At 41.7% G+C, this 12,735-nt stretch overlaps 2 protein-coding genes across 2 annotated transcripts in view; both read right to left on the bottom strand.

The window, feature by feature from the left end:
• Window positions 1-2,112, bottom strand: part of spen (spen family transcriptional repressor) — a 25,508-nt gene extending 23,396 nt beyond the window's left edge. Inside the window, exon 1 of the mRNA XM_037976873.1 lies at window positions 1,647-2,112. Within this exon, the coding sequence (XP_037832801.1) occupies window positions 1,647-1,729 (83 nt within the window). The 5' untranslated portion in view covers window positions 1,730-2,112. The remainder of the gene's footprint in view (window positions 1-1,646) is intronic.
• A 3,587-nt stretch (window positions 2,113-5,699) lies between these two features.
• On the bottom strand, window positions 5,700-10,227 carry tmem82 (transmembrane protein 82). The gene is made up of 6 exons (XM_017411223.3): window positions 9,579-10,227; window positions 9,412-9,481; window positions 9,094-9,292; window positions 7,833-8,247; window positions 7,562-7,749; window positions 5,700-6,880 (listed from the first exon to the last, which is right to left on the bottom strand). Exons 1-6 carry the CDS (start codon window positions 9,670-9,672, stop codon window positions 6,800-6,802), a joined length of 1,047 nt encoding a protein of 348 aa, XP_017266712.1. The 5' UTR covers window positions 9,673-10,227; the 3' UTR covers window positions 5,700-6,799.
• Window positions 10,228-12,735: the final 2,508 nt, after the last annotated feature.

Below are 12,735 nucleotides of genomic sequence, written 5' to 3'. Positions count from 1 at the left end.
CCCCCCCCCCCCCCTTCCTCCTCCTCCTCCTCCTCCTCCTCTCGCTGCTATTGCAATAGCAGGCTGCCAGTCAACAATTCCCCCCCACACACACACCCCACACCCAAAAAAATACCATATCGTTACGCACATCATACCAGGGATTGTGTAAATAAAACGGAATGCAGGCAGCTCATCAGTGCGCGGAGTCTGCCGGGCTGCAGGGATCAGCCATCACTGCGTTATCCCCCCCCCTTCAGATATTCATTCTGCGGGTACTCTGAAGCCCACATTTATATTTATTATAATATTATAGGCGCTTAGCTGCTTTGTTCCGACATGGCGGCCAGTTGAAACACACACACACACACACAAAGCCACGTTCAGGTAGAATCGTGTTTGGGGGGGAGCTTGGTTTCCAGCACATATGCGCGCACAGAGAAGCGGGCTGCTATTTCCTTGACAGCCGAGAGAAAGAGGGGAGGCGAGAGCGCGCAGACCCACCGTGATAGCCAACACACACACACATACACACACACATATATTTACATTTTTTTCAGTCCAGGGAAGACAACAAAGAGCCAAAAGCCGACAAAATGGCACAAGGGGCTCGGTGTGCTCCAGCAGCAGCAGCCTGAGAACAGCCGCTCAGCTCAAAGAGGGAAAAGGGACTGCTTTAAAGCGAGCAGACAAACAAAACGATGCGTTAAAGAGTCGGGCTCGGTTCGGCTCGGCTCGCATCGCGCTGCAGGCTGAGTGAGAGCCGGACGAGCGGCTGCGGGAGGAAACGCGGGTTGTTGTTTGTGTGTGTGTGTGTGGCACGCACATTTATTGCGCACCAAGTGAGCAGAAGCGGCGGAGGAGCCCCGCTGCCGCCCGGCCGAGCAGCCGAGCAGCGGTGCGCATCAGCCGCGCGCGTCAGCGGCGCCGCTCCGCTCCTGACTGCAACAAAGCTGCGGCGCGATGTCGCGTCACTTCTGGGGGGGTTGGGGGGGTGGGGGGTGGGAGGCTTGTTTGGCTGCTCGGCTTAGGTTCGAGACACAAAATCCGCCTCTTTCCTCCCCGAACACAATAAAATAAAAAGCTGCACTCTGGCATACAAGCATCACTGTTTGTGCAGAGGGCTGATAGGAAGTCAAATGAAGCACCAGACGCGGAGCTTTAACGCGTGTCTGGTTTAAAAAGAAAAAAGAAAAAAGATCCAGGCTGGGAAATGCATTGTGAGGCTCGCAGCTCTCCAAATAGGCTGAAGTTTGTTTACACTGACTGGCTGCATGCTGTGTTTTCCTCGTAGTGCCCGGGACCAAAGGTGGGCTGGCTGGCTGGAAACCACTCAACAGAAAAACGAACAAATCAGCCAATAAGTTAGTGACGGAGGCGGAATGGCAAAACCATATGTCACCGAGCTGAGCCGTGCTGTTTGCCGTCTCTCACACACTCTCACACACAAACACACGCACACACACGCGCGCAAGCAAAATGTTGCTTATATGGCACAGTTGCCAAATGGGACTTTGCTTCGAGGGGAACCTCCTGCTTCATCCCGACTTAACTAAAATGTGACACAACACACACACATAGAGAGAAAGCAGAGAGATGCTGTCCGTGCGCGCGCACACACACACACACACACACATCTCCAAACACATCTGCCGCTTTTTACTCACCGCTTGAAGTGCTCGATGATTTTCTCTTCTCGCACATTTTCGGGTAAATTTCCCACCCATAAATGTCTGGTTTCCCGGACCATACTGCGTGCTCCTGCTCCCCGATCATACAGATGGGTTGTCGGTGTCAGTTTCCCCGCGTGCAAAATACAAAAGGTCCGCAGAGCCAACGCAGGCGGAGAAGGCGGAATAGTTGACGCCAATCATTGACTGCTCGTTGTGACCCAGTGTAAACCATTAGGCTGGATCCCCGCACGCTGTTTGGTACTCTTCACTGTTAAAGCGCGCGCCTGCGCCTCCTCGTGAACGCGCATCCCCCCCTCTCTCTCTCACACACACACACCCCGGGTCAGTTCCCGTGACTAGGCGCGTCCCTGACACCATGCGACCTTTGGGTGTCGAAAGAAAGCGTGTAGCTTCCTAAAAAGATGCAGCAACTTCGCTTGTAATGAGAGGCACACCGCGCAGGCGTGGCTTTGTGTGTGAACTTCTTTTTCCTCTGCCCCCCCNCCTCTCTCTCTCTCTCTCCCCATTCACACCCCCCGTGCGCATGCGTGAGAAAACCCCTGGCTGAACGTTGGTGCTTTGACATCCGAGAAGCTCACAGGAGGATCCCATCACTACTGCAAGGTGAAGCAGTTTGCATACAAACTAAAGCCTGCATTTGTAAAATTATTTTATAAATCACCCCCCTTTTTAAAAATAATACACTAAACGTAACCTCAGTCCAAAATGATTGACTGATCGGGGTGTTTAGGATCCAGCTCCAAACTGATCAGAATCAATAATCAGGCTTACGTTAAAGGCACTCAATGCAAAGTCAGAATTCAAACATAAATAAGGCCATCCTGGACTATATTAGACGTTTCAGGTTTGACAGAGTTTACTCCAGTAGTTTTCCAGATGTACTGGACTAAATTACAAAACGCGGGTCTGCATTCAGTGTAAACAAAGTACTCAGCTGAATCAACACAACAAATGTAGGTTGGAGTTGCATGGCTGACCTACATTAGTCTGTGTAGGTCAGTAGTTCTCAATCTGTGGGGGCGCGGCGTTGCTCAGTTGGTGTTTTTAGGTTTTTCCAGGCTGGAACATGGAACAGGTGGAACTAAAGTTTTGCGTCGTTGCACCCCGAACCTACTTCAGGGACGCACAAAACAATAAATCTATCTATTATTTTATCCAACATCGGTTATCTCTTTACCAGAGTGTGAGTTTGGAATATGGAATATTACATTTATTCCTACATATTTGCTCATTTCATGTGTTTATTTTTTAAGTTCTACCTTGGGGAACAACCTTGTTGTATTTTTTGCACTGCTTCAGCAAAACTAAGTTTTTTTTTTAATTAAACACCAAATTATTTGGAGAAAACGGAAAAGGATGGTAATAATATTGCATTTCCCTTAATAAACATGCTTATACTTGAATACTTGGCTTATAGTTACTATTTTGTTCAGGGGCTGGGTGGCTCTCTAAGTGGGATTTGTGGACCGATAATAACGGATCTTGAGATGGTCTGCAGAAAAACAAATGTAACTGGATTTTCACCAATTGTGACAAAAGGTAAAAGGTATTACTGCTGGATGGGGTACTAGAGTAACTATATTCTTTTTTAAATAGCTTATATGTACTTTAACTAGCAGTAGTCAAGGTCTCAGCTCTCTGGTGTTATTTTATGGGTTAGTACCTGAGAAATTTGGGAACTATCTTTGTCCAAACTAAAGCAGGCCATAGATGGTTTTGGATTGTTTTGAAAAAGTCTCTATATTTTTTATGAGTCTGAGAGGAATCAAACTTTTTAAACTCTGCTTGACTGTTGTTCTCATGCCTTAAAGTTTCACCTTCTACTAATCACAGGTCTATTTAAAGAGACGACTTTCCCAGTGGTTATCCTAAATATTTAGGTGTCCATACCTTTAGATAATAAGAGTTCTGAATAAAAAAAAATTTCTCAGTGAAAATAAAAGTACTTCTCAAAAAGAAAAACTGAGATAAAAAAAGTGAATAGCCCCTTTGACTCATGTTGTTCCACTGTTGTTTCCATATCTCACTAACACTGACCACAAAGAGTTATTGTTGTATCATCTCAGTGTCTGCTTTCTAATAATCATGTTGCAGAATCAGAGCAACATGCTGTCTGATGCCATCCTTTTCTCTGTTGCACACATGGCCTTTTTTATTTTTACAGCCAGTTTGGCTTTCATTGCACCTGACAGACATAAGGAGATGAAGCTGCAGCTCATCCAATCCATCAGGAAACAGAATCAGCGAGGCCTGTGAAGGTAGAACAGTCCCATCTTCATCAGGCTGTGTGAATCTGACCTAAAGTGATGAAGCTTACAGAGAAGTGGAGTTACAGCCAGTAACTATATTCTGAGCTTATTATACCTGTAGACAGTTTAACTGACAGTCTGATTTTCCCATCATTATTAAATGTGCAGTCTGGATTAAGCAGGCTGTGCACATATATTTATGAAAGCAGCTGATGGGAGTAGCTACGCTGAATATTGGCTGTGAGAGCGGCTAATTAAAATTCATGTTTAAGTTGCGTGTGAAGCACATGAATACGTTTATGCTCATCATGTGACAGCAGCATAGGGCAGAGAAGGAGGGCTGCAAGAGGAGAGCTGCATCTTTTAAGATCTTAGCCTCTTTTTGTTCACATTTTGGTTCATCTGCCCTCACCCCAACTCAATACATGAACAATATTTTGAAAATCAAATGTAAGAGCTGTTGATTTTGTTACCTTTTAAAATTATATTTTGTTTGTTTGTAACTTATTTGTAGAACAGCTGACAATTTACCACAGCTTCCAAACTGGACTCTGCTCACAAGCTAGATTTAAGAAATTTGAAATAATTCGTAAATGACGAATCCTAAAAACCAAGTGTTCAAGACAAGAATGTTGTGTCATTCGTAAAAAAATCATTTTTTTGTAGCAAAAATCCCAAAAACTAGATATAAAGCAAAGTTTTGTGGCTGATTAAATCTTTGTTACATGTCTGTGAACTGATGTTACACCTCTTTATTGTTTATCATTAAATCAATAAAGATCTCTCAAAAAAATAGTAGTGTGACTTTTTTTTGAATGAACAATCAGTAAACTAGTCTTATTTTAACAAAGTATTGAACAGCAACACAACAGATAACACAGTAAAATAAAAAATAATACAAAACAATTTTATGTGGTTTGTTTTTTTTATTAAGTTTCTCTCTTTCTTAATATGTTTGGTAAGCTGTTTATGCAGTGCTTTATGTCTTGCAGGACAAACAAAGTTCACAAAGGACTGTAAAGTTGAGAACTTTGACCAGGTCTGTGCTCTCTTTTAAGCTAATAAGTAACAGAAAACACTCAGGCGAATGTCCAAAAGTCCAAATTCAGTGTTGTCGTAGACACTGATGAAAGGTAAAGTAAAAATCGTTTATGCATATTTCGCTATGCTTGCTAATGAAATATGAATGGTATTTTCTCAATGTAGCCTCAATATTTCTAGTTCAAACAAATAGTGAACTTATTCTTCATTGACACTTTGCTGCGTTGTGTTCACATCTCATTCTCAAGCTAAATGTCGCAGGTTGTTATGAAGAAATATTTTTGAAAAAAGCTCTGTATCTATGGCACAACATTATTCTGCTTTTGTTACTATATTAAGCATCTAGACACAAGACTGAAATGCGCATGCGTTAAGGCGCAGCGATGACAGGCAAACGTGTTGTGCGCATGCGCTCAGTGTGCCTATCAGCGGAGGACAGAACAGTCTGGAACTCTCCATAGGAGGCGACGAGAAGCTCAGTCACTTCAGCAGCTTCGCCGTAGTCGGCTGTGTATGGAGAACGTCCTCCGCCTGTCTGCAGAAAGCGTCCTGATGTGGAACTTTATTCTATTAAAAAAATCTATTAAACCCATGGGAGTACAATTTCCTATTTTGGTGGATCGACTAGACACCAAAACTAAATTTCATCCGTGCTTTTCAGACCTGGGATTTACTCTGGAAACTGGACCATCAGGCTCATGTGCTACCCCCCCATCCTGTAATTTTTGTGAAGGAATGACGGGAATCATGTATCAAAAAGGCTCTCGTGGAATATATGTCTGTCAAATGTGGATTTAAGTCGATGTGGGTGTCAGAAAACATGAATTGTCACAAGAGCCGAGGCCTGGTTTCAGTACCGTCAACAAAGACGGTAACGGACGTCCCATGAATGTCCGTGAGGTGTTGTAGAAATCAGGTTCGATGTCATCAGCCCAAGCACTGCGCGTTAATACGGATATCTTGCTTTGACTCGTCGTTTCGGGTTCACTAAATAATCAACGGGGCCATTTGCTGTAGTCCGGCTCTTTCTTTGTCTAACGCCATTTTGTGAGACTAACGGCAGTAACGACGGTCGGCAGCCATTTTGACCTCTCCGTCCAACCAGACGACTAACAAAAACAAAACAGGCCCGCTTAGAAAACTAATAAAACAAGTTTATCTTCTGCTGAAGGTGTTTAATGTAAACTTTATTCGTTGTAAATAAATCTGTTTTGTTATTTACATGGGTTGAGTTTAGCTGGTAAAGTGTTTAATTTTACTGTTTATTATGGTAAAACATAAACTTTACAAGCGTTTTTATACCGTGTTTTTTTTTTGTAAGTTTCACAATAAATGCAAAAATATAACGTGTTGCTGTGGGTTTGCATATGTTTCTGTGGAATATCTCTGTGCATCGTTTTTTTTTTATGGCTTAAACTCAAACTCATTACATTGTGAGTTTTAGGTCTTAATACAAAACGTTTAAAAACAGTGTTTCTTATATATATATAATATTAACAACATTAACACTAGTAAACAGAAATATAGAATACACAATATCTGAACCTTTACCTGTATTTTTTCTGTGCCAAAAAGCCACACAAAGAAAGTCAGGGTCAGAGAACCTTCCTGCTAGTTTACATGACAGCATTATTCTAAAAGTTAACCTGTATAAACCTCAGAGCTGCAAAGTTTTACTGTTAATGAACTAAAAATAAGGTGGAGGTTATTTTTATACATCCCCAAAGTAAATGCACACATTATTGCTTGTATGGTTGTTGCAAACATGTTTCCAGAAGATTTGGAGGAAAGCTTTCCTGATAGAAAAATAAGAATCTTATGTTTTGAGTAGTTTTGCTATCTTTGACGCTCCCTCTGGTGTATCCGGGGTTTCTGTCGACGATCTCTTCTTGCATATTCTGTAAAATCCTCTTCATCCTGTGTGCGCACAACACATACTATGATGTGTGATATGAGACAGAAGACAGCTGTTTTACCAGACTGACGGACAATAATTGTGTTACTTAAAGATAATATTAAACAGACATAACAATACGACCACTGAAGGGTAAAATGAGTAATGAGAAAATGCTCATTCTTACAATCTGCTAAACATACAAGAGGCCTCTCCTCAAAAGTTACAAAATGTAGGCTGTTGTTAAATGAGTGGTCATAATGTTATGGCTGATTTGGATATCTTGTCCTTATGCTGGTATGGTAAAAAGGAGGATCTAACTTATACTAGTATCTAATGTTGTTTTTTCAACATAGCTATGTTGTTGTTTTTATTTTTTACCATCAGAAAATATCCAGTCTGTTCAAATTCAACACAATAAATTGCAGCTTTCTCATGTGCTTTGTATTATTTTTAAATTAAAAGTAAAAAAAAAAACACTCAACAAGCAGAATACAGCTACAGCAGGAAGACAAATGGGCTCAATTTTCTGAGTTAAAGATTCCTCCGACCCAAATCTGTCTTCGGGATCCTAAAACTGCTCCTCCTGGAATACAAGTTTTAGAAGTTTATTCTCGTCCTGGGACCCAGTTTGATATCCTGCCCCAGTTTAGTTTTTCTCTGTGGAGAGACGTGTGTGTGTGTGTGTGCTGATTCTGACTGACCTGTGAGGACGCTGCATCCAGCAGGTCGTTGGCTGGGAGCAGACAGCTGGCCTCACCCAGGAAGCACATCAGGATGTGGAGCACGTCAGCCCAGCGCCCCACAGTCAGCATCAGGACCATCAGACCCCCGAGACGCACCACGACCGTGTTGAAGACGGCTTGGCTGCTAGGCAGACTATGCTGCTCCTCTGCAGGACCAAAAAAATAAAATAAAATGTTTCAGGGAAATAAATGGATGGACCCTCTGGCTTGATTTGACTGTGCCCCTCACCCTGCATGTACACCACCAACAGTGTGTAGCAGATAGTCAGGGGGGTCCAGAACCTCAGGGCCTCCGTTGCAGAGAGGAACTGCTGGTTGATGGTTGACACACCAGCCAGCATGGCCACAAAGAAGGTAATGGTCATAGCCCTGCAGAGCATCGGCAGCAGGCGCCATCCTGACGTCAGGAGGCTGATGCAGATGCCGCAGTAGTTCTGTGAGCTGTGCAGTTTGTACAGAGCAGAGACGTGACGCAGGAGGCCTGACGCCTGCCTCGCCAGGAACCAGCTGAGCCCTGCTGCCAGGAGGAGGCACAGCCAGCGCTGGGACGCCCCCTCGTGGAGAAAGTGCAGACTGCAGCTGAGCGCACAGCCCAGAGAGAACTGGCTTTGGACTAACAGCTGCTGCAGAAATTTCCTGGTGTCCTGGGAAACATAAAAAGCGCATATGATGGATCAGTCACCGGGATGATGGGCTTTTTGGTTTAATGCATGACAAGCGTCAACATGAGAGGATATAAACTAGAAAATGACTCAGCAAATTAGACTAATGGGTTGTTAGAAATCACTTTAGGATCAGTCATAACACAATACAGCAGGGCTTGCCTCATGAATGCTGACAAAAAGAAATTACATAAGACTGACATAAAGCAATAAGCAAAGTTAAAATATGAATAAAAACACTTTTACAATACCTTGAAGTACAAAGAAATATTTAAAACAACTGTTAAAAATCAGTACTTCTGAATAACTTTTACAATGTTTTTTTTTTATTTACCAGGTTCACAGGCTGTGGAATCTGGTTGTTGCACATTCTGTCAATTTTTGATTTAATGATACCACTGGAGGTTAAAATTACACGATATTTATTTATGTCCAGCACATAATACAGAGTCAACAAAACTTTAGATGGCGTTGTAGCTTTTGGCAGAAAATGATTACAGACAATATATGATGTAAGATACAACACTATAGAGCATGATACAATTAATACAACATAATACAATAACTGCCCTAATAAGAGACTATTAAAGCTAACTTACACAATAAAAACATGACCCTTCTGTAAAATAATTTACTCAAGTCCATTTTAGATCTAAAAGTATAAAAGTTGGGAGAAAAGTGGTTTAAATAATTAAATGATTAATATTAATTATTAAGAGGCATTTCCCAGAGGTCATTCTGCCTTTAGAGACATCATTTCATATTCAGATTGATGAACACATGAAATGATAAATCTCTGGTCCTGTTATCAGGCGAGTGCTGTCTTACCGGTCCAGCTGTAACCAGTCCAGAGACGGCTCGGAGACAAAATTCTAGCACCACCAGCGACGCCACACGAGACCCCACTACGGCCAATATTCCGGTCACAAAGAAGAACTGGAGCATCCCAGCAAACCCATTTATAGTCCTCGTTTGATGATGGGTTTCTCTCTCGCTTGATGTGCCTTTTTCATTTTTTTCTTTGGAGCTTCGAGTTACAGGAAAGAAATTTTATTATTATTATTATTAAAGATGACTTAAAGAACTTTAAAAGCGCATAAAAACTGAACACCGACAGAGTCTTCAAGTGGAAGTGTCTTTTCTCACCTCTCCTCCAACAATAAGTGCACTCTCAGCAGGGAGCACAGCACAGAAATCCCACACGCACCCACCAGCCCTGCAGGTCACAGAACACGGAGCGTAAACAGCACACTACGGCCACCTGAACAGTTCAGAGAAAACCCGGACGAAGAAGAAATCGAAGAGGAGCTCACCTTGAAGCAAACCATCCAATGGGTTTGTGTCTAAGGTCAGCCACCCTGGTAGGAAGTAGGAAGTCGGGAGAAACGATGTGATAAAGGAGAACATTGCTTTGATTAAGAAAACACAACCTGACTCAGACAGGGTTTTCTCTCCTTAGCAGGAAGTGCAAAGAATCGTCTCATGCTCCAGATTTTTGTGTCATTTTTTTCAGATCAGATTTTAGCAACGTGGAAAAGCTCCTCTGTTTTTGTTTCCTGTTGCTTCAGCTTTTCAGCCTGCCCCGTGTCTCTTACCAAAGGTCATCCGAGTGCCGGTGGAGCCGTTTGAGTCAGAACAAGATAATGGAGGTTATTGCACCGTGACGAGGGCTTTAAACTCCCTCTGAACCGGAGCCTCTCAGCTCCGCTCCCCGCTACTCCTCAGAAATCATTCCAAGGAGACGAGTTGGATCTAAAAGTTTCGTCTTATGTTTGTTTACATTCTGCAAACTCTCTAAACTGCCCATCCTCTCAGTCCTCAAACACATGACTTCAACTTCAACGTGCTGCTGTACTGAATCATCCAGAAACAGGTGTTTGAAGGGAAATCTAATGATCAGTGGGATTTCATAAAGATCCATGTATGCCCGTGAGGCTGAAGCAATGCACAACAGCCAAAAACATTAATTAAAGGCCCAACATTTCTTAAAGGAATGCATATCGCCCACCGCCATTCATGACAGAGTTTTAGATGTGAGACTGTGAGGTGTCAGGCTCAGAGTGTGTGTTTTGGAGGACTCTCAGCCACTACCACACCAAATGTTAGCTCAGTGTCTGTAAAACTGACCGAGTTACAGTCATCTTTGTGTCGGCCAAGACTGAGTAGCCGTGGCTGCCATTTTGAATCGGATTGACTCCAAAAGTTAATGATTTGTAGAATTTATACAGTGGTTCATGATGTATTTGGTAACACACACACACACGCAGAAGCCTGCCTTTCAGCAGCAAGTGATAATAAATGATCATCACCTCCTTTAGAAGCTGTAAAAAAAAGGTTCAGACTACATTCTTTTTGTTTTCTCCCTAATATGCAAAGACAAAGATTTAGATGGTGCCTGATCTGAATCCAGGTTCATTCCACGAGTGAAATGTTCCTAATAATACATTTTCACAGGAAGAAATCTGATTGCCAACTTAAAAATTGTCAGAACCTGACAGGTGTTTGAGGTCTGTATTTACAATGACAAAGCCAAGGATGAGAATGTGCAAAAAAAAAAAATATATAGTATTGTTACTCCAGCAAAACACAAATATTTCCTAGTCCAGAGAAGCTAAATCACAGTTTTCTTTCTGCTATGAATGAGCTCAGACTGGCCTTTATCACAAACATGTCATTTAATGAAGCAGAATGGGGAGCTCTGGGTTTATGAAATGCTGACTTCAGTGACCTATGGTCAAAGTTTTACTGCAGAGCAGGAAGTTAAAGCTCCCTGTAAGTCATTTATCTATCAGTCCTGATGAGTGCGGCTCCTTAAGTAGACTGGAAACTGTTTCAGGCTCAAGCAGGTGAGCTCAACATTTACTCCGTGGGATCATTTCTGTTATGGGTTCTCATAGAATTTATCACTGGATGTCATAAAACACAGTTTCTTCTTTGATTGTTGATTGTTGTCCTGGATGTTTTGTTGCTCTGCACCCTCAGTGTGTCAGAGAACAGCGGAGCAGTAGGCGAGCACAGACCTCAGCAGATAAAACGTCCCTCATGGACTCCAGCGGCTCCAGTAACGTCCAGTATGACCGCTGGAACGAAGACAACATCCACATGAATGTAGAAGCTTCACAGCCTACTGCAAGGAGGTGAGCAAAGAGGACATAAAACCATGTGTGGACACCAGCTTTCACTAAATATCAAACACTATTTCAGTGCCACTTTTGATTGGAAAGCTACACTTTATTTTGATCTTTCCAACCTTTTTAACTACACTGGATTTCCCTTTTTGTCTCCTTAAATTGATAAATGTGTGTTTGTATCTTTAGGAAAAACACAATTTATGTGTATATACAGTATATATAGGGATTTTTTGGTCACAAATATTAATTATTTGAGCACATAATCAATAAGTCCATCAAAATAAAGACTTTCTTATGAGCAATCAATGGAATTAGTTGATATGCTTTTAAACGTGCCTTTTTAGATGTCATATGAGTTTTGAAAAAAATGCTAACATCTTTGGATTAAAGACTGAATAAAAACATAAATAAAGTTGCTTGAGATTGACCAATGCCTATTTTAAACCGTTAGATATGTATATTACTAGATTCAGTTAAAAATATATATATATAATGGTGCCCATTCAGTGGAATGACCCTAATAATACAATATGTGTGTTTGACATGATCTTGTGTTTGGTTTTTTCATTTACAGGATCTACAACAGAGTGTGTGTTGGCAGAACTGGGATGGTGGTGAAGACAGCAGGAGCCATAGCTGCGCTGGTGGCTCTTTACTTCGTAGGATACGTGACGGGATACTACGTCCATCGATGCTAGTCCAAAAAATGAAGGAGATGATTTTTATTATTATTATTATTGTGACTTTATTGCTGTAAACGTTTTAGTTCCCAGAGGTTGCACAAATGAAACTCTTTGGACAAAGATGTTTTTAAGTTATAAACTGGTGAATAATTTAAATGAATGAATTCTGGTTTGCTGCTTTGTCTTGACCTCCTGCTCCTGTTTGACCCAACTTTTTCTGAAAAACCCACTTTTAAACATTTCCAGGTGTGGCTGATGCACACAAACCATGGGTCTATACAAGTAAAGCCATGGGAGGTAAGGGTGTGGAGGGTGCTGCAGCAACCTCTGATGGTCGCACATATCTAAATACAATTAAAGACAAAAAACTGATTTTATTAGTGCTGCATATGATTAAATTCCAGTAATATTTTAACACTATTGAGTTTGTAAAAATGGGGTGAACCCACAAAAAGCAGGCAGATTAACATTAGGTGAGTTTGTTGATAGTTTTTAACTAAAAACACATTTTGCTCAAAGAATAAACCTAAACATGTTCCGATGGCTTTGAATATAAGACATTCTCTCACTCTTGGTGTATTTAATGTACCTCCAGATGTTTATGGACAAGTTAACAAGCATCAGTGCTTCTTGTGTGACAGAAATTATTTACAATT

Source organism: Kryptolebias marmoratus, linkage group LG8 (genome assembly GCF_001649575.2).
Source record: "Kryptolebias marmoratus isolate JLee-2015 linkage group LG8, ASM164957v2, whole genome shotgun sequence".
In the NCBI taxonomy this organism is placed as follows: Eukaryota; Metazoa; Chordata; class Actinopteri; order Cyprinodontiformes; family Rivulidae; genus Kryptolebias; species Kryptolebias marmoratus.
Note: the sequence above shows the minus strand (reverse complement) of the source record. Positions and strands in the feature narration are given on the sequence as shown.